Source organism: Camelina sativa, chromosome 9, assembly GCF_000633955.1.
Source record: "Camelina sativa cultivar DH55 chromosome 9, Cs, whole genome shotgun sequence".
Taxonomy (NCBI): domain Eukaryota; kingdom Viridiplantae; phylum Streptophyta; class Magnoliopsida; order Brassicales; family Brassicaceae; genus Camelina; species Camelina sativa.
In genome coordinates, this window is record NC_025693.1 from 37,072,275 (window position 1) to 37,099,603 (window position 27,329).

General features: G+C 34.4%; 6 protein-coding genes, 1 long non-coding RNA gene and 1 pseudogene across 11 annotated transcripts in view; 1 reads left to right on the top strand and 7 right to left on the bottom strand.

Moving 5' to 3' along the window:
* Nucleotides 1-370, bottom strand: part of LOC104714618 (21 kDa protein-like) — a 2,971-nt gene extending 2,601 nt beyond the window's left edge. The window contains exon 1 of one of the 2 annotated variants that reach the window (XM_019229685.1): nt 28-370. In XM_019229685.1, the coding sequence (XP_019085230.1) occupies nt 28-302 (275 nt within the window). In that variant the 5' untranslated portion in view covers nt 303-370. The remainder of the gene's footprint in view (nt 1-27) is intronic. The other variant, XM_010432051.2, reaches the window with a different exon arrangement.
* LOC104714619 lies at nt 2,630-4,731 on the bottom strand. The gene is made up of 8 exons (XM_010432052.2): nt 4,562-4,731; nt 4,317-4,463; nt 4,109-4,206; nt 3,817-3,889; nt 3,668-3,728; nt 3,495-3,580; nt 3,308-3,397; nt 2,630-2,864 (listed from the first exon to the last, which is right to left on the bottom strand). Exons 1-8 carry the CDS (start codon nt 4,658-4,660, stop codon nt 2,802-2,804), a joined length of 717 nt encoding a protein of 238 aa, XP_010430354.1. The 5' UTR covers nt 4,661-4,731; the 3' UTR covers nt 2,630-2,801.
* On the top strand, nt 5,524-7,059 carry LOC104714620 (lipid transfer-like protein VAS). The gene is made up of 3 exons (XM_010432053.2): nt 5,524-5,915; nt 6,197-6,238; nt 6,687-7,059. The coding sequence occupies exons 1-3, from the start codon at nt 5,606-5,608 to the stop codon at nt 6,791-6,793; spliced, it is 459 nt and encodes a 152-aa protein (XP_010430355.1). The 5' UTR covers nt 5,524-5,605; the 3' UTR covers nt 6,794-7,059.
* On the bottom strand, nt 7,125-10,715 carry LOC104714621 (aspartate aminotransferase, cytoplasmic isozyme 2). Its single transcript, XM_010432054.2, has 12 exons — nt 10,523-10,715; nt 10,312-10,383; nt 10,166-10,227; nt 9,918-10,001; nt 9,723-9,822; nt 9,437-9,557; nt 9,033-9,196; nt 8,769-8,906; nt 8,457-8,578; nt 8,224-8,318; nt 8,012-8,132; nt 7,125-7,307 (listed from the first exon to the last, which is right to left on the bottom strand). Exons 1-12 carry the CDS (start codon nt 10,574-10,576, stop codon nt 7,223-7,225), a joined length of 1,218 nt encoding a protein of 405 aa, XP_010430356.1. The 5' UTR covers nt 10,577-10,715; the 3' UTR covers nt 7,125-7,222.
* On the bottom strand, nt 11,311-15,115 carry LOC104714622 (primary amine oxidase). Its single transcript, XM_010432055.2, has 8 exons — nt 15,075-15,115; nt 14,308-14,848; nt 13,316-13,787; nt 12,759-13,057; nt 12,555-12,668; nt 12,017-12,469; nt 11,818-11,915; nt 11,311-11,712 (listed from the first exon to the last, which is right to left on the bottom strand). Exons 2-8 carry the CDS (start codon nt 14,797-14,799, stop codon nt 11,502-11,504), a joined length of 2,139 nt encoding a protein of 712 aa, XP_010430357.1. The 5' UTR covers nt 14,800-14,848; nt 15,075-15,115; the 3' UTR covers nt 11,311-11,501.
* Nucleotides 18,089-18,847, bottom strand: LOC104714623 (probable calcium-binding protein CML14). Its single transcript, XM_010432056.2, has one exon. It carries the CDS (start codon nt 18,720-18,722, stop codon nt 18,276-18,278), a length of 447 nt encoding a protein of 148 aa, XP_010430358.1. The 5' UTR covers nt 18,723-18,847; the 3' UTR covers nt 18,089-18,275.
* On the bottom strand, nt 21,081-23,823 carry LOC104714624 (annotated as a pseudogene).
* LOC104714625 lies at nt 24,301-26,056 on the bottom strand. Of its 4 annotated transcripts, none has more exons than XR_002033400.1 (4): nt 25,918-26,056; nt 25,699-25,771; nt 25,324-25,477; nt 24,301-25,089 (listed from the first exon to the last, which is right to left on the bottom strand). It is a non-coding gene; the product is annotated as an uncharacterized LOC104714625 (long non-coding RNA). The 4 variants fall into 4 exon arrangements; XR_002033402.1 differs by lacking the exon at nt 25,918-26,056 and having other exon boundaries at nt 24,301-24,627; nt 25,004-25,089; nt 25,699-25,911; XR_002033401.1 differs by lacking the exon at nt 25,918-26,056 and having other exon boundaries at nt 24,301-24,704; nt 25,004-25,089; nt 25,699-25,911.

Genomic DNA, 27,329 nt, shown 5'->3' on the forward strand with positions numbered 1-27,329 from the left:
TAAAATAAAATGTTAGAAAAAGCGTACTCTTTAGTTAGTTTGGCGACGAAGATAGAAACGGATTTGGCTCGAGCTAAGCTGATGGTGAGAGCGGTTTGGGCGAGATCTTGGTCGTTGTTATGGCGGATCTTGGTGGCGTAAGCAGAGAGTGTATGTACGCATAGTGATGGATATCGGGTGGTTTGGCAGGAAGACACAATGAACCGGTCTGGTTCCGACTGGCTTGGGTTTGCGGACGATGAAGATTGGAGAATGGTTATTGATAGAAGTAGAACAAGAAAGATTGTATTTTTAGGCTCCATGATGTGTTTTTCTTTTCTCTCTAGCTTTTGTTTTTTTGGTCGTTTTTTCTTGTCTAATGAAGAGTAAGTGTACAGGAGGGCGCTGTTTATATAGGATTTTAATTTAGGTCAAAGGGTAGACTCTGTTTTTTATAAAAATGATTCTGTTTTTTATAAAAATCTTTTTATATATATTTCTTACGTTTCATAATATAAGATGTTTAATAAAAAAATTTTGTTTCATAATATAAAATATTTTCAAGTTTTTATGTAACTTTTAGATTAGTTTAATTTTGTTTCATAATATAGAATATTTTCAAGCTTTTATGTAACTTTTAGATTAGTTTAATATTTTACACTATGAAGTTTTGTTTGGAATTGGTTAAACTTTTCTAAAATGATTATTTTTTTAATATCCATATTTTACTCAAAATATCTTATATTATGAAATGTAGAGAGTATAATATACAGAAGATAGCGCATCAACCACTTTGGTTAATATCTCACTGACAAAATCTAGCTCTATATGGAGATCCTTTAAAAAAAAAAGTAATTACATGTGTTAATGTGCTGAGTATAGTTTCCAAGATGAGTCATCCGTCGATCAACACATATCCACATGCCATAAGTTAAACTGACAATAGTTTAGAGTTTATTTCTAAATTGCAATTGCAACTTTTCTAGTATTTAATTAGTTACTTTTTTCCCCAATGCATTATTGTGTTCATTTGAGATGCTTATCCAGATCATAATGGATATACACGACAATGGTCTCATGCGTACTTATCATTGTGGTTACTATTTAATTTTACGCTAACGGATGAGCGTTGATCCGAATAATCAGGGAAGTTGAATAAGATATTTACCTAAAAGTCAAGTACTAATTTGTCTCTGGTCAACATGAACAATACGGTATTACTATCATTTTAAGACTGCCATCATGAAATGAAAACTCATTTGAAATGACAATTCCTTCGATAGAACAACATATCTGAATGATGGCTATGTAAATGAGTAAAATAGTAACGAAATCGTTCTCTATACTATTTGAATTATATTTTCTTTTGTTTAATATTTAGTTTCAAATAGTTTTATTTGTTAGTACTTAAATAAGATTATTAAAAATGTTATGTGAAAAATAAAGATTATTAAATGCTACTTCATAAAACATAGGAGTGCTCCCTCTAGCCTTTCAATTTATGAGAATCAGAGAATGGGACCATAAAACTAAGAAATTACATTAAAAATTAGTTTACAAAAATTACTAATATATAACTAAAACAATTATATTAAAAAAAAATCTAGAAATCATTATACAAATTGATACAAAACACCAAATAATGTAATTTGGTATAAATTCATTTTTCGTTAAACGTATATAGCAAAGGACAATCCGAAATAAACCCGACCCAAGTAAAAAATCAAACATAACGAAGATGGAGCATTTTGACACATGCACCCAAACATCAAATAAAACGAAATGAAGAAGAAATTCACATATCCATGCATGACAAATATGTCATATGTGCAGTACGTTATTGAACACCTGAAAACTCATCTACATCAGTTTCATATGAATCCGCGCTTGTAAAAAAATTACATTATGATATATGGAATATGGTTGACTTAACAAAAAATAAACACTCACGTGAATCTACTCGTAAACGACGATAAAAAAAGAAAAAGAATCTAGTCCAAAACCGTACGTCGTCGGTAACCAGAAGGAGACGACAGACAAGTAGTGGGCATGATTATTTATTTCTTGAGTCATTTTGATTCCACTATATTTTAAGTTTTTTTTTTTTTTTTTTAAACTAGTATATTTTAAGTTTATAACTAGTCTTTACTCTGTATGTATAGCACAAAAGATAACCAAAAAAACATATGCATGTGAAGATAATAATTAGGATAATTATGTCACAGTGGAAAATAAATATTCAAAATCGAAGATAACTACGAAGGGCCATGCTTGAAAGTTGGAACCAATAGTTATTAATTTCATAAATGTCACCTCTTTTTTTTTTTTCTTTAATTATTCTGCTCTTTGTAGGTTCCCATCATCCCATGCATACTTGTTCATGCCTTTCGTATTTCTACAGCATAGCTTTATAAAGGATTGTTTATTTCATTTATTACGAATAAAAGAGATTTGATGGTTACAGCCAACTTTGGTCCCATACTAAACAGACATGCAATGAATGAAGAAAAAGCTTATACTACTACTAAAGTAGATTTCTAGACTTAGTAAAGATGTTTTATACTAGTATTGCATTATGATGATCTACATATCACTAGCAAATTTTTTTTTTTAAATCGTAGTGTTTTTTGTAACATTATGTCATAGGTTATATTCTTCCATCAAACTTATCATGGCTTGGAGATCTGAAGTGACCTTAAAACATCATTCGCAAAAAAAACAGATACACTTTACTCAACAAAACAAATATATAAATACATTTTACCCAATCATAGGAAACATTCAAAAGCTTGAGAAATCTTTCGAAGACTCGTATGATACTACTACACTGTCAAGTACTTTAGAAGCGAAGAACGTATCTTCTCCATGTAATCTCCTGCTTCTTTCTGCAATTAAAAAAAAAAAAAACATTTGAATTTATATCACTTTAAAATGCTTTAATCTGGTAGAAATAAAGATCCTAACTCAATTTTATGGGTTAGCATCCGATGTTTTTGGTGTGGTTCGGGTTTTGGAAAACGGGTCTGAACAAGAACCGAAATTATATGTTTATTCAAAACCGAAACCAAATCGTTCAAACCTAACCGAAACTTTGGTTTATAAGTTTGATTGTACAAATCCGGGTTTAGTTCAGTTTCAGTTTGGTTAATTCAAACATACAAACTTCTCTAGCATCTACTAGGCTAATATGAAATTCGGTTTAACTTTTGGGTTGATGAATTTTGGTTCGATTTATATGCCCACCTCTAATCAATTCTATGAGAGATTTCCATTCGGTTATCAATCAATGATTCAGACCACAACAATTTTCTAATCAACCGGGACTAACCTGGTCTCCTCTGTATGCATTTGCAATGTTTTCGTCAAGAAGTGTTAACAAAGATCTGTTGATTTCGTTTTTCTCCACCATATCCAACAACTGTACACACACAAAACAAAGAAGAATAAAAACAATGTCTCAAGATCATCTCCTTAAGCTTAAAAGTGGTTATGAGTTTATAGTTAAGGTCACATACTGTTGTCTTTATATCCGTTGAGGTTAAGATCTTGGTTAAACTATTTGTAGCAGTCATAAGCTCCTTTTGCATCTTGTCATAAGCCTCTGCAAGAGTAACAAGATTAGTAATCAAAAGCCGTAATATCATTAAGTCAATGAGTCAGTTATGAAGCAAAAGAAGGCGGTGCAGACCTATTCCTTCTTCTAAAGCTTTTTGAAGTGTTTCAAGCTCAACTAATCTGTCTTCAATATCCTACATGATTTTGCCACACACACAAAAAAACAGATCGTTAAATGGTCTATTCCAACCGATTACAAATGTTGCTTGAAGCAAGTCTTACCGCAGTCTTTGTAACAGCAAACCGAATTTGCCCAATTTCAAGTCGAATCTGAGCAAAGAATTCGTCGTTTAACCTGTAAAAAATTACAGTAACTATGAGCTCATCTATCATCTATGTCTTCTAATAAACAGTACAACATACCAAACTCTAGTTATATCTCCAGTCCCCTAATATATCACCCAAGTTTCAATATTTCAACGAAAACAGATTCATAAGAAAGTTAAAGCAACAAAACATCTTCACAGAGGCAATCCATCAAACACTTAGTGTGCAACAATCAAATTTGACTAACCTTCCTCGAAGCCTAGCGATTTCGTACTCAATCTCCTGAGCTTCAGTATCAAGAAAGTACTCAATCAACTCCGCTGCAGTATCTGGTACAACTCTAGACTAACAAAACCCAAAAACAACCCCAAATCAATAAACAATCAAAACCACAAATCAGTATAATTGAAACAACTAAAAAAAAATAAAAAGATCTCTTTTTTTTTGTTGGGTACTTGTCTAAGAGCTTGACGACGCTCTTTCTCTTCACGAAGTTGTTTCTGAAAAGCTTCTCTAGCTTCTGAGTCTCTCTCTAGACGACGCTTAAACTCAAGACGAGCTATATGACCAGTTTGTGCTGGACCTAACACACCTTTCGGATCCTTCCTTTCGTATCAATCAAACAAGAACAAAAAAATCAATATTTTCATAAAATCATTCTCAAAAAAAAAAAAAGAAAAAAAAAAAATCAAATCTTTACCCATTCGCATGAGATTTTGCTCCTCCGTGAATTAAACCTCGGAATTGTACGGACGGTGGTTGCAGCCGCGGCGGCGATTCCGAACGAAAGCGTAGCCATTAGATTATTTTCTTTGGGAGTGAGCTCTCTCTCTCTCTCTCTCTCTCTATGTTATCTCTTTAGCTTTCCCTTATCTGTTTTGATGGCGGGACTATTTATGACCGTTGAATTTACAAGTGCTAAGAGACGTTTTATCAGATCCTAACCGTTGAAATGTTTTGATCTTACGATCTTAATCCGTCCACGCGTCAAGATTAATCCAAGTCGTGTATAGGCCCAATTAACCCAAACACTGTATAAAGCCTTTCCGTGGCCCATATTAATATTCACGGTTTGGGTTTGGTGAGTATAATAAGTACTACATTTAAGAATGTGGAATAAAATAACAAATACAGAAGAACCAGTCCGACAGAACTGGAATGAGCTGGTTTTAACCATATGGGTTAGATCTATACTTTTATTAGATTATATGTTTTGTTTGGGTTACAAAACAACAACAATTGTTACATTATGCTTTGCAAGCAGATTATATATATCAGGTTGACCTAGTCCTACTGGCTAGTGGCTACTACTACAAGAAAATTTAACAAATATTTTACTGATTATTAGCATATACTAGTATATAGGCTATTAGGCTATATAAATTGAAGAAAATTTTGGCATTAAAAATGAGACGTGACTGACTCATCCTAGAATCTAGAGATTTTAGATAAGATGACAATTAAGTGTAAACATCATTTTCAATAAGATTTATTGCATTACCTAAAAAAAAGTCTTCAATCTTCTCGTTGAAGTATTCTATTATCAAGAAAAAAGAAACAAGACTCATTTGTTGAATTATTGTAGTATTAAATTTAATGTAAAATGCGAAAGGTTCCCTTAAGCAAAGTTTATAAATATTTATAACCAAAAAACTAAAGCAAAACCAAAACTCACAAGTAACCCCCAAAAGACAAAAGAAAAACTCCTAGAGAGAGAGAGAGAGAGAGAGAGGTAAAAGAAGAAATGATGAAGGTGATGATGATCTTTGCGGCGGCGATGACGGTGATGGCTTTGGTTTCGGTTCCGGCTGTAGATGCACAGACTGAGTGTGTGAGCAAGCTAGTCCCTTGCTTCAACTTCTTGAACGTAACAACGAAGCCGTCCAAGGTTTGTTGCGACTCTATCAAAGAAGCTGTGGAGAAAGAACTTAGCTGTCTCTGTACCATCTACACAACTCCTGGTCTGCTCGCTAATTTCAATGTCAGTACTGATCAAGCTCTTGGTCTCAGCAACCGTTGCGATGTCAAAACTAATCTCTCCGCTTGTAACAACGGTAAGCAATTCTATTTTTTCTCAGATCTCCTATTTTCTTTTTTTGTCAACAACATGCATTATGCGGGTTTAGATCCGAGAGTGGTAACACAGTAACACAACACTATAGCATAAACCACTAGGGTACATGTATTGGGTTCTCTGAAATGGATTTGTGGGATTCTGATTAATGTGATTAGGTAATATTTCAATCGTTTTGACAAAGTGATTTATATATTTTTGTAGATCTTTCTCGTTTGAGATTTACAATTTGATAATCATTGTTTTGTTTAATATTCTCAGCTAAAGGAGCTCCATCGCCAAAAGCTTCTTTACCTCCTCCAGGTATGAACAAAACTCTTCACCTACTTCTTAACAATTACTTTTCTTATATTCTTTTCAATTATTTTGAAATTAAAATTTCAAGTATCTTTTGATCGACTTGATTGTGTATTAATTGAATTATTCGATTGTGATTTGTTTGGATTTTATTAACCAAATCAAATGTTGAATAGTCAAGTCATACAATTCAATTTGATTTTAATTTTCCCAGATTTCTCTGTTTTTTTTTGTTGTTTTAAGAAAAAAACATTTAAATTTTAAAAAAGATAAACAGAGTGTGAATGCCAGCTTTTACTTGTGTCTCGAATATTTGACTTGTATAATAAATCAGACAAAACAAAACTACTAAAAACATGTCAGACTAATTTTTATATTTATCTATAAATTTTTTTTTTTGAGTAATAATTTGTATAATTGATGATTTGTCTTATGTGGATTTCTAATTTTTCAGCTGGAAATACTAATACCAAGAATGACGCCGGAGCAGGAAACAAGCTCGCCGGTTATGGAGTAGTCACCACCGTGATCTTGTCTTTGATCTCATCCATCTTCTTCTGAAATCTTTAAACCGGATTCACCCAGTTTTCAGATTGTTTAACCCGGTTTATTATTTCTCAATAATTCTCGAGATTTGTTTGCTTTTGGTTTAACTTATTTAATGATATATATATATATATAAAAGTATTTTTGGTTCACGTGTTATGTATTATTATCTGATTCATCATTGAGTCCCATGTTCGTACATTTACCGGTCTTAACCGGACTCTATTATTTGTATTCTGTATATTCATATATGAGTATGATTTATGAGTTTTTGACTTGCATATGTGTAATCTAATATATTGGATTTTGATTCGTCTACTGTGAGTGGATTCATATAACATGATAATGAAAACAAAATAAAAGAAACTTTGTTGGTTTAATTAAAGGTCACAATCCTCATTTTGGTCGGTTTGGCAACAAAGAACAGAGAGAGTACACAAAAGTTTAGATGAAGCGAGTAACAACAGCATGTATAGCATCAGCGAGTTGAGGAACTGTGTTCGAACTTAGGCTTGCCATGCTTATCCTCCTGCAAATACAAAATTTTCATTTTGAAGCTAAGTTTTATTTTCATGAAAATACACAAATAAATACTAACTTGTAATTTATGATAGAAGTGAATGGCTTAACAACGGTCTTAAATGCTTCAAGACATTCCCACTAAGACTAGAGGACAAAACTAATACTTTTTCAAGCATTTACAAAGAACATAGATGGAAAAAGAATTATCTTTCTTTGAAAATTTGAAAAACAGATGAGCAGAATATTCCTTTCCAAAGTTGCAAAAGAAATAAGTCAAATGTCATTATTTCATTTAAATTCCGTTCATACGTTCATCCCTATTATGTACTCTCTCTTTCTAAAAATAGGATGTGTTAAGTAAAACACGCAGATTAAGAAGTCTTTACTTTTAACAAGTTCAACCAATCAAAAATAATACTGCATAATATCAAATACTAAACTAATCTAAAAGTTGCATTGAAATTTGAAAACATCCTATATGAAACAAAAAACTTTTCCAAAACATCTTATATTTTAAAACGGAAAGAGTATATGTTTCTTAAAATTTTACAACTACCAACTAAATGATAACAAAATGACACTTCTATTTAGTACTACGTGAAATGAATGACAAAAGGCGTAAATGTATCTAATTGTTCCTAATTATCCTCTTTAAGTCTTAACTAGTACTGTAATCCTTTGAAAAGACTACATATTTGATAGTTCTCTTACCCATCATAAGTCATGTAGATGTGATATTCTTTGGCCATCAAGCGAACTTGCTCCTCATTCAATCCGGTAAAAGTAAACATTCCAATATGCTTAATAATGTGACTCCAATCGCCAGGTGTACCTGAGCAAAACTTATGAATGATTCAAATCTGAGAGAAGATTAACAAAAACAAAAAAAAAAAGTGAAGGAACAAAAATACATTAAACCAAACCTCTAGCTTGTATGGCTTCATATAACTGTTGACGCATGCTAATTATGCGGTCAGCCATTCCTTTCAGCTCAATGGTCCAGTCGTTGTACATATCACTGCCAAAAGGTATGTACATATCAAAATCTATTATGCATGATTCCGTACAAGTAAACGAAGCGCAAACAATGTTAATAAGTAGTTCAACACATCAAGAATGATTCTAAGTCCTTCCTATATGCATGTATGACCATTACCTGTTTTTAAGAATTGTGGTAACAATGGATGCTCCATGGGTAGGTGGGCAGAGATACATTGACCTCACGATGAGTATCACTTGGCTTTCAACTTTCCTAGCCACATCTTTTGATTCGCATACCTTCACATTTATTAGACCACAAAGATTATATGGCCTGCCCTTGTTTCAAACTCAGTATCTATGTTTGGGTGTAAAAAATTTTGACTACTTTTCTTTTGGCAAATGTAAATAGCAAATTCTCCTTCACAATATCGAAATGCAAAATGCAAAAAACTTAGTGACGATGAAACTGAAAATCTTAGTTTCTTACAATGTTAAGAGCGCCAATACGCTCACTATAGAGACCCATATTTTTGGCATAACTTTGAGCTATCAAACATTCACCTCCATCAGCAACAAACATACGAACCGCTCGTGCATCTGAGTCAAGGCTACCACTAGCAAAGCCCTGAAAAGTTTAGAGAGAAAAAAAATGAGTCATGTTGCGTTTTTTTTTACCTCGGACTAAGATGAGAAAATAACACTTATTAAGAAGAGAAAAATCACAACTAGCACAACAAACATAAGACTTTACCTGATATGCACAATCAAAGAAGGGTAACAAGCCTTTAGATCTCACTATTTGCCTAATCTGTTCCCATTGTTCGAATGTTGGGTCAACTCCTGTGGGGTTATGTCCACAAGCTTGCAAGACCACTATCGCTCCAGGCGGTGCAGTGCCAAGATCCTCAAGCAAACCTGTTTGAAATCAAGTCTTCCTTTAGAGCAATGATTTTTTTTTTTTTTGAATAAAAGCAATGCTTGGTATACACTTTAAACATATTATCATGAAAGAATTGGTGAAAGTTCGGTGTAAGTGGGTCAATCAAAATGGGAGCAAACATAACTAATTAGATAAAATGTATCAATGATGAATGTTAAAAAGGTTAAAAAAAAACAGAGAGTTTTAACTTTTAAGGACAGAATTTTAAAGACAACCTTTGAAGTCGAGTCCTCGGCTTTTTGGATCATAGTAACGGAAATGCTTTATAGATAAATCCCCGAAAGTGAAAATACTGAAATGATTTCCCCAAGTTGGTATGGGAAGAAAAACTGTACGCTGTAAAAAACATGGAGAAACACAATCATCCAAAAAGGAACAAGTTCCACAATGTGTCCTCACTAATACGTAGCAATATGTTATGTATGTGGCAAATTTCAATACGACTTTTTCAATTTCTCTTACAGCCATTGACAAAATTAAACAAACAGTGAAATTATTTACTTCTTTGTTGTTATTTGCTAGAAACTCAGCTCCAACTCTCAAAGAACCAGTACCAGACAAACACTGGACTGTGACAACTCTATTCTCTTTCAAAGCAAGACTGCCCAAAACAAAACAGCACTTATAGTAAGTAGAATGCAAATTTAATAACATAAACTTAAAAAAGACTAGAGAAAATAGCAGTGAAGATATTACCTATCATCACCTAAGATGAGCTTAGCACTCAACTTATTAAAATCAGGAAGTCCAGTAAGGGGAGGATACTCCTTGTTCTTAGACCTTGAGGTAAAATCAGAAAAATAAAAAATCATAGGCTGAGTTTGTGTTTCCATTTCGGTTTCTTTTTTTTTAATGAAAAAAAAGTATTTAGGATAACCAAAATTTTTGAGGATTTTCGATATACACAAAAGTTGCTTTAAACTAACAAAAATTTATTAACTTACAGGTCCTTGGCTAACTGTTGCTCTGCTCTTCTCACAACATCAAGAACAAGAGGCTTTCCTTCCTTCAGGAAAAAAAAAAACTAATTATAACATGAGCTCATAGAATGGCTGATTAACTTGATCATATATTTTATAAGATTGATTACCTCAGTCCGATAGGCACCTAAACCCAAATTCAACTTAACCGGACTAGGATCATCTCTACAACCAAAAGCAACCTGTTTCCATAATCGTATAAATGTGTATATATATGTAAGAAAAAGATTAACATAAAAACACAACACTTGATCTACATTTTGTTGAAATAACAACAAAAGAGATGTGTGAAAATTAATTAATGAAGAGCCTTTAGAGTACACTGAGAATGGAATCTTCGGGAGCAGGAAGGACGGTTGACAAGATGGAATTCATGTGGAACGATTGAAACCGGTTGAAATGGGTTTGACGAAAGCAAAAAGAGAAACAATTTGAACAAAGTGTTGAGAAGTTAAAGCATCATACTATATAACATTGACATTGGTATTATCAAAAGAAAGAAGGTAAAAGAATCATTAGGTTCACCAACCAAATTATTGATGATTTTAATACTTACTGATATAATAATATATCACATCGAAATCCACGATGGAGACTTCAAATCCACATTTAAATTTTTGAAAATCTAAAATATATATACAAGAGTATAAACGTTGAAATGTTTGGATATGGTCCTTTCTCCTACTCCATAAATTTACTACACAAGAAACCGTCCATCTGTTTATTTTCACAGTGTATTGATTATTAATCAATGTTTTTGGTCTATTGATTATGACTACAGGTGTGATTAATGGGACATTGTACCACAATAATAAGTAAATGACATTAAATATTGCGAGAAAAGAGTTAGATATTACCACAATGATATAAATGACTTATTGGTCCATTGATTATGATTACGGTACGGGGTATTGAACAAGGATTTAAAAAGATTTGGTGGATTTTAGTTTTTATGAGACTTTGAAGGATTTCCAACGATTTGATGGAGTTTTAGAAGATTTTTGTGATTATTTAATGAGATCTGTTAGAAGATTTTGTAGTATTTGGAAACGTTTGGGATTTTCCTAAACCTTTTAGTACATCAAATTACATTGTAGAAACTTTGAAGAAAAAGTATAACACAAATTAATTTAGCAAGTGTCGATGAAATCTTTTTTTCAATGAAACAAAAACCACCAACAATATTATGGGCTTTCTCTAAGAATTATATGTTGATCGTTTTGGTATTATTGCAAAAACGGTAATAAACTTCTACAACCGTTGGTTTGATCTGATCTAAAACTATGTGAGACCGAACCGATCAAGATGAAGCCAGCGGTTTACAGACCGGTAAGTCTTTGTCGAAGAAAGGCGCGAGTCCAAGAATCGGATTGGAATCAAAGAAATTGGCCGGTTTAAGCTCGAAGCTAGCTGCAACGGTTGGCATAACCGGATAATCTTCTTGGCAAGGTACATGATGGAACCCTAGTGTGTACCACAACACTATGTCCTTGTTCTCGATCGGACGGTCCCTGTTTCACCACAAAATAAAAGATCTCAAAGGAATGTTCCAACCCAAAACCTCTAACCAGAAACGGTGTGACTCAATTGGCATAGTGCATTAATTCGTTTCGTACCGGTCTGACCAAACTTGTAGCGTGTCATCACCATGGCTCTGGTACATTAGAATTCCTCCGGCATATTGTTCTGACCGGTTATACGGAGTCACCCATATCTGAACCGATTAAACCAAACATTTGGGACAGATTATGTCATAAACCGGGACTTCATCTAATCAGAATCTCAAATATAAGAACATAGCCTAAAATTAAATACCTGATTATTAGTGAATGCACCTCGAATTTGAGGAGGATCATCGCGATCAAGTAAACTCGCTGCATTACCACCCGGTATGATCCTGTAACCAGCCGGGTTTCCTACCCGAGATTTTCGGTTTGGGTTCACAATGTGGAATTCATATGGGTCATAGAGGCTCAATTTGATCTGAGCATCTTTCTCAGTCTTGGCTATATATTTCTTGACCTTCAAGTAACTCTTCCTCGGTGATTTTCCCGTTGGAACTCTCTTCTTCTCTAGATGAACCTTAACCAAAGAATTATTCGTCGGTCCATCGATGTCCATGTCTAGATGAAACGTTATGAAATGATCATGAACGACTCCAATCACATTTTCAGAGATAAGCGGTCCAGCATCATCCTCTTTATCACCTAAGTCATCTACATTCTCGTAAGGTGTTCCTTTCACCATTAACATTCCCGAAGCTGCGACCTAACAAACAATTACATTAACTTATATAAGGAAAGTTAACAATTTCATATACAAAACCAAACAAAATGACAATGTTTTGACATACCGTAACGCGGATCAAACCATCAGTCTGAAACTCCCAATCAAAAATATAGTCGTAGTTTCCAACCGAAGTTGCCATTCGAGCGACCAATGTAACTTTTGGCCTTGACTCTCTTACCTGTTAAATCTTCAATTTAGAAATTATTTCTCATACAAAGCTAAAGCAAAGCTAAAAGTAGATTTAACACCCTTAGTTCCAAATACTTACGTCAGCGTCGGAGAATAAAATCTCAGTATGCCTCCAACTAATATCGCCTGCATAGCGTTCAAACAAGCATATCATATTAGGTTGAACAATGGCTTTTCCGTCTGGAGAGGCGAAAACGCCGTCTATATAGTAAGCATTTCGAGGGCAATCGTTGAGTGGCACGAGCGGCATGGCTGTGGGTCCTAAACCGAGCTCGCCTGCATCCATATAACCTTTGTAGTACCATCCTTCCTCCGGATCCATGTATGGTACGAACAACTCTGATGGGAATCCTTTATACATTACGCTTCTTGGTTCACCTGCCCTCGTCAGTCGTCACACAAATAAACATTAAGAGTTGTGTTGTGCGTTCTCTACGTAAATTTAGAAAGATTGATAGTGTCATTGTGACATATTGACACAATTTTATGGCATCTAACTGGACCGGTTTGATCGACCACATTGGGTCAGTTCTAAGAATAGTTTTTTCCAAAGTGGATCTATAGCCCTAATTTAGGTATTTTATTTCTTTTGATGTATTTTTATTTATAGTTGAGATATATGGTCTTATTATATACCTGTCTCGGAGTCACGAACCGTGGCCTGAGATATGATCATACCAGCTCGTTGGTCCGCTTTAATATGGAATTGCCAATTAGCCCAGTTAACTAGATGTCCATCTTCGACCCTAAAACTTGGACCATCCGGTTGCTCCATCGAAATAGGGTTAATTGGATCCATATGCACCGGTTTATTCTGAACACCAAACCGGTATTCTGTACCGGAGGCTTTAGGAATGGTAATTGGGCCTTTATCGATGATCTTGATAACCTCCAATTTGTCCATATCGACCATTACATAAAGGCCTTCGAGTGGTCTCATGAAATAATTCGTAGTGCCTTGTAACGTATAACATTGGACTCGTATGACTCTACGTCCTTCTTCCTCTGGTCCAAACCATCCCGCGAACGGCGTGATGCAAACTAAATCGGAAAACTTAACCCCACGTGCTTCGATGGAGCGGTTGAACTCGACGCTCTTCAAAGGAACCTACAATGTTGTTGTGGACAAAAGTTTTTAAAAAAAGTGGACTCGGTTAGGTCTTTGGGGTTTTTGGTGTAATGTTGGTGACCCCAACACATGCTCAACTTCGAAGTGTATGAGTGAGAGTTGTAGACAAAAAGGGTCTTGTACTAAACCGACAAAAAAAAAGTACAAAAACCTGTAACTTTCAGTTAAAAATTAAAAGTGGTCTCTTTATTTAAAGTAAACTGATCCGATCCGATCCTTAACGCACAAACGCAAAAATAAATTAGATATTAAAATAAGTCTAGTATGATTAAAATCGATTCAGTTTTGGTAACCACAAAAATCGGACCTAAGTTTTTTTTTTTAATAATAAAAAAATCGAACCTAATAACTGAACTGAAAGAAGAAATATAAAAAACTGATAAGATATTGGATATATAGCCAGACAAAATCTAATCTATCCTTAGTTTTGTTTGTTTCTGTTTGTGAACCGAACCAACCCACTAAGCTAAATCGAAATCTTCAAGAAAAGGATCGATACCTGCGAAGCAGCGAAGACGTCGTTCAAGGTGAGAATCGGGTACCCTGAAGTCCGGTTAACCAAATCAGAAACGACCCGGGCCGAATCAAGATCCACCGTTATCTCATGTGCTTGACCACCCCAATACGCTACCACCGCAGCTCTTCGTGATGGAAGCTTGTTTCCCTTCTTCCACTTGACGACACGTCTCTTCTCCGGCTCATCGAGAGCCATAGAGTGAATCGTGGCTGACCCGGAACCGAAACCCGGGTCATAACCCGAGAGTATTGTTCGGACTCTCTCGATTTCTCGCACCGTTAGTGGATCAAGTGGATGGCGAGGCTTTTCGGTAGAGTGGTCAACGCGAACCCTAGGATCCGACCCTAGAGTTTTTCCGACTCGGGTACCGAACAAGATGCCTGAGTCAGGTCCAAAGACCCAAGAGTATGTGGCGAAGATAAGGAGAAACCCGAAGAACAAGAGAGAGAGACGAGCAAAAGATGGTTCAGCCATCGTTTGAGTGAGAGCTTCTGACTATTCTCAATACAGTTACTTATAAAAGCTGAGAAAACAGAAAAATTAGCTTACTTAGTCCAATTAAACAACATTGTTAATAAGAAATAAACAATTATTAAGGCTTTTTAACAGTTCTACGTTTGATCGCATCTATATTTAACTAACTTATAATAACCATGCAAATGGTTTAGGCAATTAGGCTATTTGTTTTATAAAATGTTGATGTCATTTACAAATGCTAGAAAACTAATTTAAACACACACAGAAAAAACCTTAAGTTTGGTTCGACTATGTGATCGTTTTTTTTTGGTCAGATCAAAACTTCACCAGTATATATATACACCACAGGAAACTATACTCTAAGCTAGAGTTTGTCAACGTAATAAAATTCTAATCAAGTGTTATATTCATGAGTCAAGTACGATCGCATCTGCGAAATCAATTATGAAAAAAACTTTTGTATTCACCCTCTCCCCTTTCAACCAATTAGAATGTTTTATTTAATATTTCATTAAAAAAATTAAAATTAAATTTAAAAAGTAAACAAATTCAGTATAATTTTATTTAAGGAAAGTTAAATATTTGCTTGGTTTAAATTTTACAATTAAACAAGTTTATATATCGGTTTAGGTTTATAAATGAGAATTAAGGTTTAAACTTTATAATTAAAACAAAATTATATATCGGTTTGAGTTTACAAATTAGGTAGTTAAGGTTTAGATTTTACAATTAAAACAAAATTATATGTCGGCTTAAGTTTACAAATGAGGAGGTTAGTGTTTAGATTTTACAATTAGAACGAATTTATATGTCGGTTTGGGTTTACAAATGAGATGGTTAAAACTTAAATTTTACAATTACAATAAAATTATATATCGGTTTTAGTTTACAAATAGTTTAAATTTTTAATTTTATAATAATGCATACAGAACAAGAGTTTCACCCAAATATTGTTCATCATTTATATATTGGCTCTAACCATGTGATGATGTATAGAGTTTACCAAATTAATTGGCTCTAACCATGTGATGATGTACAGAGTTTACCAAATTAATATTTTTTAAAAAGTAGATTGCGTTTGATAATTTGCATCTCTATATATCTTTCTTTTTGTTTTTATTTATTAATTTGGATGGTCAGATTGTTAGTCCACATTGGAAGAATTAATACTATGTTTTTCTTGATTTAACTTTTGGGAAATGAGTTAGATCCACCAATAATATAAAGAGTTTATCCATTTAATCAAAGAGGTATCTAATTCTTGAAAGTTTAAACTTAAACGTGGAGATTTACAGGACCAGTAGATTGGTTTAACTTATTCTATGAAATAAAGTCTCTTCCTTCTAAATTACTAACTAAGTTTGTTTGTTTTTCCGACTTCAATTAGATGATGCACACTATCTAACTTAAACTTGTTTTATGAGTCTACGACAGTATGACACCTAGGTATCACTAACACCTACCACTTAATTATATTGTTCCGATTAATAAAATTAAAATACACATACTAATGTAACTCTCCGATGATTAATTTAATACACTTTATATATTACGAAATATCATTATAAATTTTCTTTAACAAGGAGAAAAAATATGTTTCTACATATTCATATATTTATGATTCACTATTTTTTCTTTTCCATTTTTGGGTGTGGACCTAGAAACAGAATAAGTGGCTGTAGAACCATAGATAGTGATAGCTAGAGCCTACAAATAAGTAGGCTAGCCACCGCACAATGTTACGATTGAAAAACTGACTCTTGTCCCTTGTCTTTACTTTTCTTTTTTGGTTGTAGTATAAAATTACGGTTGTGTTGTCCATATATGAAAGAAAAAATGATGTAAAACCAAAATGAAAATTTGAGACCCACTCTGGTTCGATTATCTCAGTCATTTGGTGGTATTATTATCTCTCTCAATATGATACCATGTGTCCTCCCACTTGCTCACATTGTTCCCTTATTACAAGTGTCTATCTTTTTGTAAAATACACCTCGAGATCTCACTTTCCTCGATTCCCATATTTTACATTCAGCTCATTTTCCTATGCTTGTCTTGTCTCTAATGTTTTGAACTTTGTAGCTCTACCAACTTCTAATCGTTTACAAATCACCCTGCCCTCAATGGATTCCAAGTTCCACCCAGTCCTGTATCCTTAACCCAAACCAAAACAATTTGCATTGTACAATCCCACCTATTGAAAACGCGAAAAATAAACCCTCTGATGCTATAACAGAGATAAGTTACTTAAACGGTTATTAAAACTCATCGTCTAACTTGAAACAAAATTAACCCACCTCATCCTATCGGCATTTCACCTAAACAAAACTTAACGAGCTCAACCCGAACCACTAACCACCACGACTAGAACCCACAAACCTCATTGCAACATAATGTCTAGACACTTGTTGCTTAAAATTTGAAGCCACCACGACTAGAACCCACAAACCTCATTGCAACATAATGTCTAGACACTTGTTGCTTAAAATTTGAAGCCACCACGACTAGAACCCACAAACCTCATTGCAACATAATGTCTAGACACTTGTTGCTTAAAATTTGAAGCCACCACGACTAGAACCCACAAACCTCATTGCAACATAATGTCTAGACACTTGTTGCTTAAAATTTGAAGCCACCACGACTAGAACCCACAAACCTCATTGCAACATAATGTCTAGACACTTGTTGCTTAAAATTTGAAGCCACCACGACTAGAACCCACAAACCTCATTGCAACATAATGTCTAGACACTTGTTGCTTAAAATTTGAAGCCACCACGACTAGAACCCACAAACCTCATTGCAACATAATGTCTAGACACTTGTTGCTTAAAATTTGAAGCCACCACGACTAGAACCCACAAACCTCATTGCAACATAATGTCTAGACACTTGTTGCTTAAAATTTGAACAAAAAAGAGATAAACAGAGAAGAAAAAGATAGACTCTTTCTTCCTAACAATCTGTGTTTCATCAAGTTTATGATCCTTTCATTTGAAACCCAACAAGCACATCTTCACATGATTATACCATTCATTCCAATGGTGTTTAAAATAAACAAAGCTGAAGACCAAACGCAAGATCTCTAATACCAAATATCCCAAGTTCCCAAGCAATCCTACTAAGTTCCACCAAACCAAGTAGTAATGAACAAGACAAAAGAGCAACGATTTGATGCAGAACATGAAGGCTAAGTGTTCAATCACCAATGAACATGTCTAACATTCTCACAAAGCTTAATCCAACTCAATTAAATTATCAGACTCATTAAGAAGACAAGAGATTTATCAATTCTGTGGAATATAATCTAACACCAAACACTCCCAAATTACATTTAACAAATCAACATTTCAGAAACAAACCCTAAGATTCGTTCAAGTCATCACATTTAAATCAAACAAAAGAGAAGAGAGTAATGTTATAATTTCAAATTAGGGATTTAGATCTCTCTCTCTCTCTCTCTCTCTCTCTCACTTCGCAACCATCCTAGCAATAAAATCCTCATAACGGATCTTACCATCAGATCCAACATCAACCTCTTTGATCCACTCATCGAACTCACTCGGCTGCAACTTCTCACCGATACTAGTAAGTATATGCCTCAGATCCGCTACAGCTACGAATCCAGTACCTTCCTTGTCGAGTACCTTGAAGGCATCACGAAGCTGGCGATCGAACGGCTCTGTTTTCAGATGTTTCGCCATTAGATCGAGGAATCGATTGAAATCGAACGGAGACGAGAGATTCTCCGTCGCGGTGATCGATTTGAGCTGTGATTCTGTGGGATTGCCGCCGAGTGATCTCATCAAGATTCCGAGCTCCGACGGCGCGATTTTGCCGTCGCCGTCTGCGTCGAAGAGCGTGAACGCTTCTTTCATTGATGAGACTTGGTCGTCGCTCAAACCATCCTTGCCCATCTTCGCTTCCGGGTTTTCGGATTCGGGTCGGATCTCTTGTGGAGAAATCAAATCAAATCCTCTTTGGTCTTGTACGACGAGTGTTGTTGTAACGTTTTTTTTAATGTGAAGGTGTGAGAGAGACAGACTAGACGTCGTCGTTTCGTAGTGTTTACAGATCAATCATCAATGGTCCGATTAATTAAATATGGGCTTAGAAATCCTTATGGTTTTGCTTTTTTCATTGGTAAGAATTTTTTTTTTTTTTGGTTCAACATGGTAAGAATTACTTAAGATTTTGGATTCTAGATAAAATTTTCAAAATTATTTTTGAATGGAATGAAATAATGGAAGTATGGAACTGATGGAATTTAAACTTAATTTACGTATAACGTGATTATACTAATAAACAAAAAAAAAAAGAGAAATTAATCGTAAATTTATGTACAATCATGTTTTATGTGGATTAGATTAATAGTTTTTTTTTCTTTTTCTTTTTAACTGTTATAAGAAAATGAATGGTTTTGTAGGCATTTGTGAACTTTATTCGCACTAGCTGTTGGCGGTATCATTGTAAAACTTTCCTTAACCAAATTCACAACATATGTATCTCTTTATAACTAAAGCGTATTTGTTACTTAAAAGAATAAAGATAATTAAAATATTGGATATGGTGGATGTCATTTTGATCTAATAGAGTACATTTTTTAGAGTATTGTATCTTACAAGGGTTTGCCAAATCTGGGAATCATCGTCAATCAACAGTCCATTATTCATACTTTTGATTGGGAAATGTTTTGTCATTTTATCAATGTTAAAAAAAAAGTAAGTGATAAATTTACAATTTAAAGAGGAAAGTGACAGAGACATGACTCAACGTTGTTGCTTGGTAGTGTTTACAAATTACAAATTACAAATTAAAAATTATTATGATTTTGCTTTTAGATTGATAAAAAATACTTACAGGTTTTATTGGTTTGTAGAATTTAATAAATTTTTAGACATTCAAACAAAAATCATTTATTATTCAATTATTGATTTTAAAATACAATAATTACAATAACTTAAAAATCTATATATACATTTTCCAAGTACAATTATGAAATAAATTCTGTACTTGCCACTTATTTACAAGACTGCCATTGAGTTAATTTTAAAAAGTAAAAATTGGATTGGGTTTGAAAATTAAATATTACTAACAGATCAGGGTCCAAGCCCATTTTATTTATGCATCTTGCAACTAAGATATCAGACCAGTATTTTTGGGCCCGAACGAGCCCAATTTTTTTTTTTTCCATTGAATTGTTTTTAGAAGCTAATATATTACTAATATTAAAATTTTCAAACAATACTATCTATATATACATTTTTCAAGTACAATTATGATATAAATCCTGAACTTGCCACTCATTTACAAGGCTGCCATTGAGTTAATTTTAAAAAGTAAAAATCGGATTGGGTTTGAAAATTAAATATTACTAACAGATCAGGGTCCAAACCCATTTCATTTATACATCTTGCAATTAAGACATCAGACCAATATTTTTGGGTCCGAACGAGCCCAATTTTTTTTTCTTTTCTTTCCATTGAATTGTTTTTAGAAGCTAATATATTACTAATATTAAAATTTTCAAACAATACTAATAAGAATCAATTGATGTGTTACATAATAAGAATCAATTAATCGACTTGCATAACTCTAAATACAAAAGTCTTACATAATATAGGAATAAAACAACAAATAATACAAATTCAAATTATATTATACATATTTTAAGTTTATAATATATTATGTAATACTATTATCTTTACACTGTAAATGAAATAGAAATTTTTAAAAAATAGTTTATTTGTTGACTAAATAAAAGTTAATGAACATTAAGGATATATATAATAAACCACACCATATAGTAAATGGAAATTATACACTACATAATTATAGTTAATTCAACAAATAGAAAAAATATTATTTACATATATATATATATGTAATATAATCAATAAAGATTTTTTTTTTTAGTTTTTAAATAAAAATATATCCCCGCGGTGTACCGCAGGTGAATATCTAGTATTTTAATTATTAATCATTGATTTTAACTTCAATTATTGAAGTTAAAATTACGTAGTATTTCTAGATCAGGGTGAAATTTTATGGAACAAAATAGACATGTTAAAAAAAATACTCCTTCCATTTCATAAAAAATGTCATTTTTATTTTTAACATGTCTATTTTGTTCCATAGAATTTAACGATGATCTGTGTACTTTAGTTTTCCAAAATTATCACGTATTTCCAAAATTACCACGTATTTCCGGCAACAAATTTTGGAAATGTGGTATTTAACAAAAAAAAAAAAAAAAAAAATTATAACACGTCAAATCACAAAGCTTTGTTTTCCAAAATGTTTTGCTTCAAAAAGTACAAAAAACGATTAGAACAGCAATTTACAAGAAGAAGAGGTAAACGAAGCTGAATACAATTCAATCTTAGCCAATTTTACTAGACTAATCAAAGATCTGTCGATTCAATCTGGCAGCTTTGAGCGAAGAGATCATCGATTCACCTTCTTGAGAAAGACTCTTCCTTTCCACGAGAATAAACCCTAACTTTTCACGCAAGTACTCATTTCTCAACTCATCTCCCTCCAACTCACTAAGCTCAACCGCTTGCTTCCTTGTCACTAAGCCGTAAAACCAAACACCCGATTCGAAATTCTCCGTTTGGATCCTCACTCTCAACAATGACATGGATTCAGGTTCATCCGAATTCGGAGTAAACAACACCGAGAAATTCCCGAATGACAGATCGGGTGTCTCGAATAAATGTTCCAAGCAGCTGTCTTCTTCGTCTGCCTCTTCTTCCTTCTCTGCCTCTTCTTCTTCTTCTTTGTCGTTGCTGGCCTGGTTAGGATTTGAAGCCAACGATGATATTCTTCTTCTAGCCACTCTAAGTATGTTTGCTGCTTCTCTCATTCCACTTAAGAATGCTCCGTGCATTGTAGCTGGATACTGTCTGTTAGTAGCTTCACCTGCAAAGAACACTCTTCCGTCACCGACACTCTCAGCTAAAATGTCGTAATCATCTCCTGATGATCCGACCGCAACATATGAGTAAGAACCATATGAAAACTTGTCTTGGCCCCATCTGGAACAGAGAGCTTGAACCGGATCAGGAACAACGATTCCTTTCGGGTGATATATTCCGCGTAGTATCTGCAAGACCCGTTTAACGGAATCAGTAGGCGACAATGTCTCGAATCTTTCTGCAGCATCTCCAGCTACAAGTGCCACAAGTAATGGTCCACCGGAGACTGAAGAGTAGCTGTAAAACAAGAAGAACTCTCCTCTTGTGGTCGAATCTTCGGTTAATCGCCCAAAAGTATCAATCTCTTCGCCCCAAAAGTTATGTGGAAACAACATCGCTACTTTGTTCAACAATCCGTACCCTAGTCTCTGAATTGCTTCCTTCTTTTTCTGAGGAAGCTCGGGATGAAACTCGATGGCACCTTTCTTCAGAACACCTAACGGAACTGTGCAAAGAGCCATATCACAGTGGAACTCTTTGTCCCCAGCATAAACCAAAACCCCGTCGCTTCCATATCTGATGCTCTCGACAGTGTTCCCATAGAAAACCGGAAGATTCTCCGCCAAAGCATGTACAAATATCTCGTTCCCTCCAGGGATAAAACAATGATCACCACCCATCTCATACGGATCATCTTGATCCCAATACGCCATTGAAAGATTCCCCAACAACGTAGCATTTGCATATTCCAAGTTTGCTAAATGCCAATCTAAAAGCATTCTCTCTTGCTGATCCTCGGCAACCCCATAAACCAATCGAAACGTCTCAAGCGCTTCTCCTAACGGCACATCTACTGATTTATTCTCCTCTATCATCGACTGTCTAAGCTTACAAACCCTATCTAACAACTTATTAAACGATGCCTCAATCTTAGAATCAACACCAACATCTACAAGCTCCCCACTAGGGAGATACAGAGGGCAAATATCTCTAACCTTATGAAGAGGCAAACCAAGCTGCCTCGCCAAAACCCCAAGCGGATTCCCATTAATTCCAGTGAGAACACTTCCACCAACATCAGCCATTGCTTCAACAACACCATCACCACCTTTCATCTTCCGAGTCTTAACCCTCCCACCTGGTCTATCTCTACCTTCAAGAACCAATACCCTAAACCCCATTGACAACAACTGTCTAGCAGCAACCAAGCCAGCTAAACCAGCTCCAACAACCACAACGTTAGGCGGCTCAACGCCATCAAAAGACCTTAGTTTCGCCTCTTTGATAACCGGAGCAAGCCCGAAATTAATGTAACCATGCTCAAGAAGGAAACTATAAGCCGTATGAACCAAGGTTTTGTGTTCAGCACGTATAGACTCAAGCGCATGATCTCGCGTTAGCCAATTCGATACATTAGATCGCCACAGAGCGATGATGTGATTCCTCACGACGATGTAGTTCGCTTGATCTTTACCTCCGATGATGGAAACAACATTAGCTTCGATTTCTTCCTCAGTGAGCGAATTAACCGGAAACCCTACCGACATTGCGATTAGGGCTTCGGAATCAACCTCTTTGCCGACGCTAGTGCGGCGGTTTCTTGAGAAAGCTGGGTTCGAGTTTACCTCAGTGAAGAAACGCTTTCTACGGCGTCGTTTTCTTGCCCTAGGATTATTAGGCTCCGGCGCGTTAGGGTTTTGAGATTGTTGCTCCGTGACCAGATCGGAAGATTCTTCCTCACCGAGAGATTCTATTATTGGAGGAGGTGGTGGAGGAGGAGGAGGAAGAAGAGGCTGAGGTTGAAGCTCCGGTAACGGCGATTGGTCATCATCGAGTGAGTTTTGGCCGTCTTCTTCTTCTTCTTCTTCTTCAAGGTTTTGCTCCGATTGACTAGGGGAGAGCGATAGGTCAGTCTCCGTCACAGAAGCATCGGAAACGTTTTCTTCGTCGGCGGTAAGCTTTCCGAGAGGATGTTCTTCAGCGGGTAGATCCACGTTAGGTTGGGTATCCGGGTCGGGTTTGTTTAGTATCTGTTGACATGGCTCCTCTTACTCTCTGTTGTGTTGTGTGGTGTGGACAATGCGAGTGACGGACGGAGTCCACAAACCAAAGTGTATATAGCCTTTCGCCGTTTTACCTGGGAATAGGAATAGTGATACGACGACGTTTATATACAATTCCTGTGTTAGATGGGTCTGGCCCATATATGCTAGGAGTAGTTTCCTTTTCTATGTTGTAATTGTTAACTTTAGAGTAATTATGTAAATAAGTAATTATGTAAATAACTAACTTTTAAGTTAAAATTTAAATACATACAAAACATTTGATACGATTACGGTTAATTAACGGTTACATTAATAATATTTATTATTGACAGTTACACATTTTAACCATTTTATACAGTTACAATCCAAAATACGGTTACAATTTAGTTTTGGTCATGCCTAAGATTACTTTCTCTTATTGTCTTTTTATAGTTGTCTTCTTTATGGATTTAGAGAATCAGCTCTCCAATAATAGCCTCTAAAATTACTTTCTCTTATTGTCTTCTTTATTGATTTGTATCTATTCCGAATTGAAATTATGTATGATATGTATGTTAATTTACCAAATATATATTTAACATACAACATTATATCCGCACGTACGGGTTTGAATCTAGTAAAATAATTAAAGAACCTGTCTATTATTTACCTTCATTTACACATTCATATTTTTTTTCTTCTACATATTGCAAATTAATGATGCAATAGAAAAGTTTAGAGCTGTTTGTCGTCTCGTGTCTTGCAAGGAGAGCATGTTTGTCGTCGTACATATCCAGAACCCGTTTGTTGTGTAGATCCGAGAGTTGCAAAACTTGGTTGAAACTTGGTTGAGGAGTCAACAAGTTTGCATATATCCACTATAAGTGACATTTCAGTTGTCAACGTGTAATAAGAGTAAAAAGACAGAGCACAGAATTTCCAAATTTATTTTTTCCTGCTAATGAGTTAGTTAATTATCTGAGCAACAAAGCCTCTCTAGTAAAACCCAAGTGAACAAATAATTTATGTGTGTAATGATCTAGTGTGCAAGTGAACAAATTTATGTGTGTATGATTTATTTAAGCAAGCCAAGAAGGTAAGTAAATTTATTGGAGAAAAGAACTATATGTATGAGTCTGTACGAGTACGAGTGTAATGGTAAGAAGTATGAGAATTAATGGTAAGAAGTACGAGTACGAGTGTAATGGTAAGAAGTATGAAATTTAACATTATAAAGAGAGAAAAAGACCAAACCTGAGTGAATACACAAATCGAAGGGTTCAAAAATGCCGCACTTTATACAGAGGAGAGATGTCAACAAAGTGTGGTCATCATATTTTCTGCAACAATTTGTACTTTTAGTTCATCAAGACAGAATTGTTTATATAAACCGAACAGAATATTTATTTGTAGTCTAATAATATATTTACTAGCTAACGAACATATAAAGTCCGAGTCGTTAATGGATCATAGAGTTAACCTATAAAATCTAACAACCTAACTCACCAAATCTTAAACATAAAATAAGGCTTTTTAACAGAGCAATGATCAGAAGAAGAGAGATGAAACATTACCTTGGATAATGGCGATGATATATGGATATTTGTCAACGTGAAGATCATCTGGCCCCCGAAGTGTGCAAGGTTTCAGCCCGTCAAAAGGTTGTTGTCGTGAATCTTGTCTCGTCACATCTACATATCATTACATCTTCTTTGAGTCTTTCTCTACCTGCAGTAATTGTTGATCTAAGAATGTCAGAAATTTTCTCAAAGATATTTTGGAACAAAATGACATGAAACTACTACAACATCTCAATTACGACATTTCCGTTTTCAAAAATGAACATGTTTCAGTTACAAGTATAAACGGTTTATAATAAACCTTAGATTGAGATGTTTCAAATATAGATGGTTTCTTAAAAAAGAAAAGGAGAAACATTAAATTCTTACCAAACTTAACAGCAGGGTCTGAATCCTCTTGTGGGTTCTTTGATAAAAGGCACCTTAGACTTCTTGTTATTTCCTTACCGAGAACATGCAAAACAGAGAAGACATGATTTTTAGACAATATTAAACAACTGTTGTGCGTAGAAATTTAAACTGACGATACTTTAGTGAGAGGAAGATTAAAGAAAAATAGAACATATAGTAAATAGAGAAACATCTTACCAATCTTAAAGCCAAGTTTGACTATCTCTCTCTCTCTCGTTTTTTTTTTTTCTCTTACAAACCAAAAATAGAAGCATTTGCTTTCTAAATCTACGAGAATGGTAAGTGATGATACATAAGTGGAAGACGAAGAAGTTGTGGGAAGTAGTAGTGTTGTGGCCTTGGGGGCAAGAATCACTTATATATATAGACAGCTTGGATTAGTTCTTTCAACGGCTACTTAACTAACGTCTATATTTTCTTACCGTTGTAAATTTTGAGTCTCAAATATATTACCGTTGTGAATGAGTTGACACTTGCCTATACAGACAGCTTGGATTAGTTCTTTCAACGGCTACTTTTCTAACGTCTATATTTTCTTACCGTTGTAAATTTTGAGTCTCAAATATATTACTGTTGTGAATGAGTTGACACTTGCCTATACACCTAGGTGAAAAAAAAGTCGCACAATAAAAAAATTAAAAATAAAAGAACCATTTGAAATAAGTCCAATGGGCCTAGAGACGAAACCCAAAACAAAAATGTGGAGAGACCATATTTGTCGGCGGTCGAATCTCAAAGCTAAAACGATAAACTAGTTTACCTTTCAAAGTAACATCATATATCATATTGACATCATATTTTCTAGCATGGTCACTGATTTATTAAACTCACAATTACATCATCATATATTCATATGTCCACGCCACATGCCATTTTAAGTCATAGACAATTTTTTTATAACTGAAATGGTTAAAGAAGAACCAAACATCGAACCCTTGTTCTCTTTGCTCTATCAGGAGTTTCGTGTATCAAAATGAAAACATCTCCACCTAACAAAAATAACATTAATATCTCATATGCATCTAATGGGAATGCAACATCTTACACCAACAATATGTAGTTATCTACGACCAACGGACCAAGTAGAACAGCTGTTTTGACTTCATAGTTTGTGTGTTTGTAATATGTGCACGTATATCATATAGTTCATATCGAAGTTCGTTTAACAAAAAAATATATCATGTAGTTCATATTATATATTATACAAATCGATTGCTTGTATGTATACTAAATGTACACGTATGATATAGATATACATCTCTCATATTTTGTAAGATTACTTCAAACGTAACGTGCTATCAGATTTTCCAATTCGTAATTTTGTTAAAATATTAAACCGACCGATTATTGAAAATATATGTGACGACGTTTAGTATGATGCTGTATTCGAATTTGAGTATTACCTTACCAGTTACCACACCTCTTTATTTCACTAATCAAAACTTAAATGCTTATATACATGCATCTTATACACATGTTTTATACGTTGTGTATGAATGCAATCAACTTAACTGATTCTTTTCTTTTGGTTTCAAACAACTTATTCTTTAGCAAATAAATGTCCAAAACTAGTTGCCGACCAAATCCAA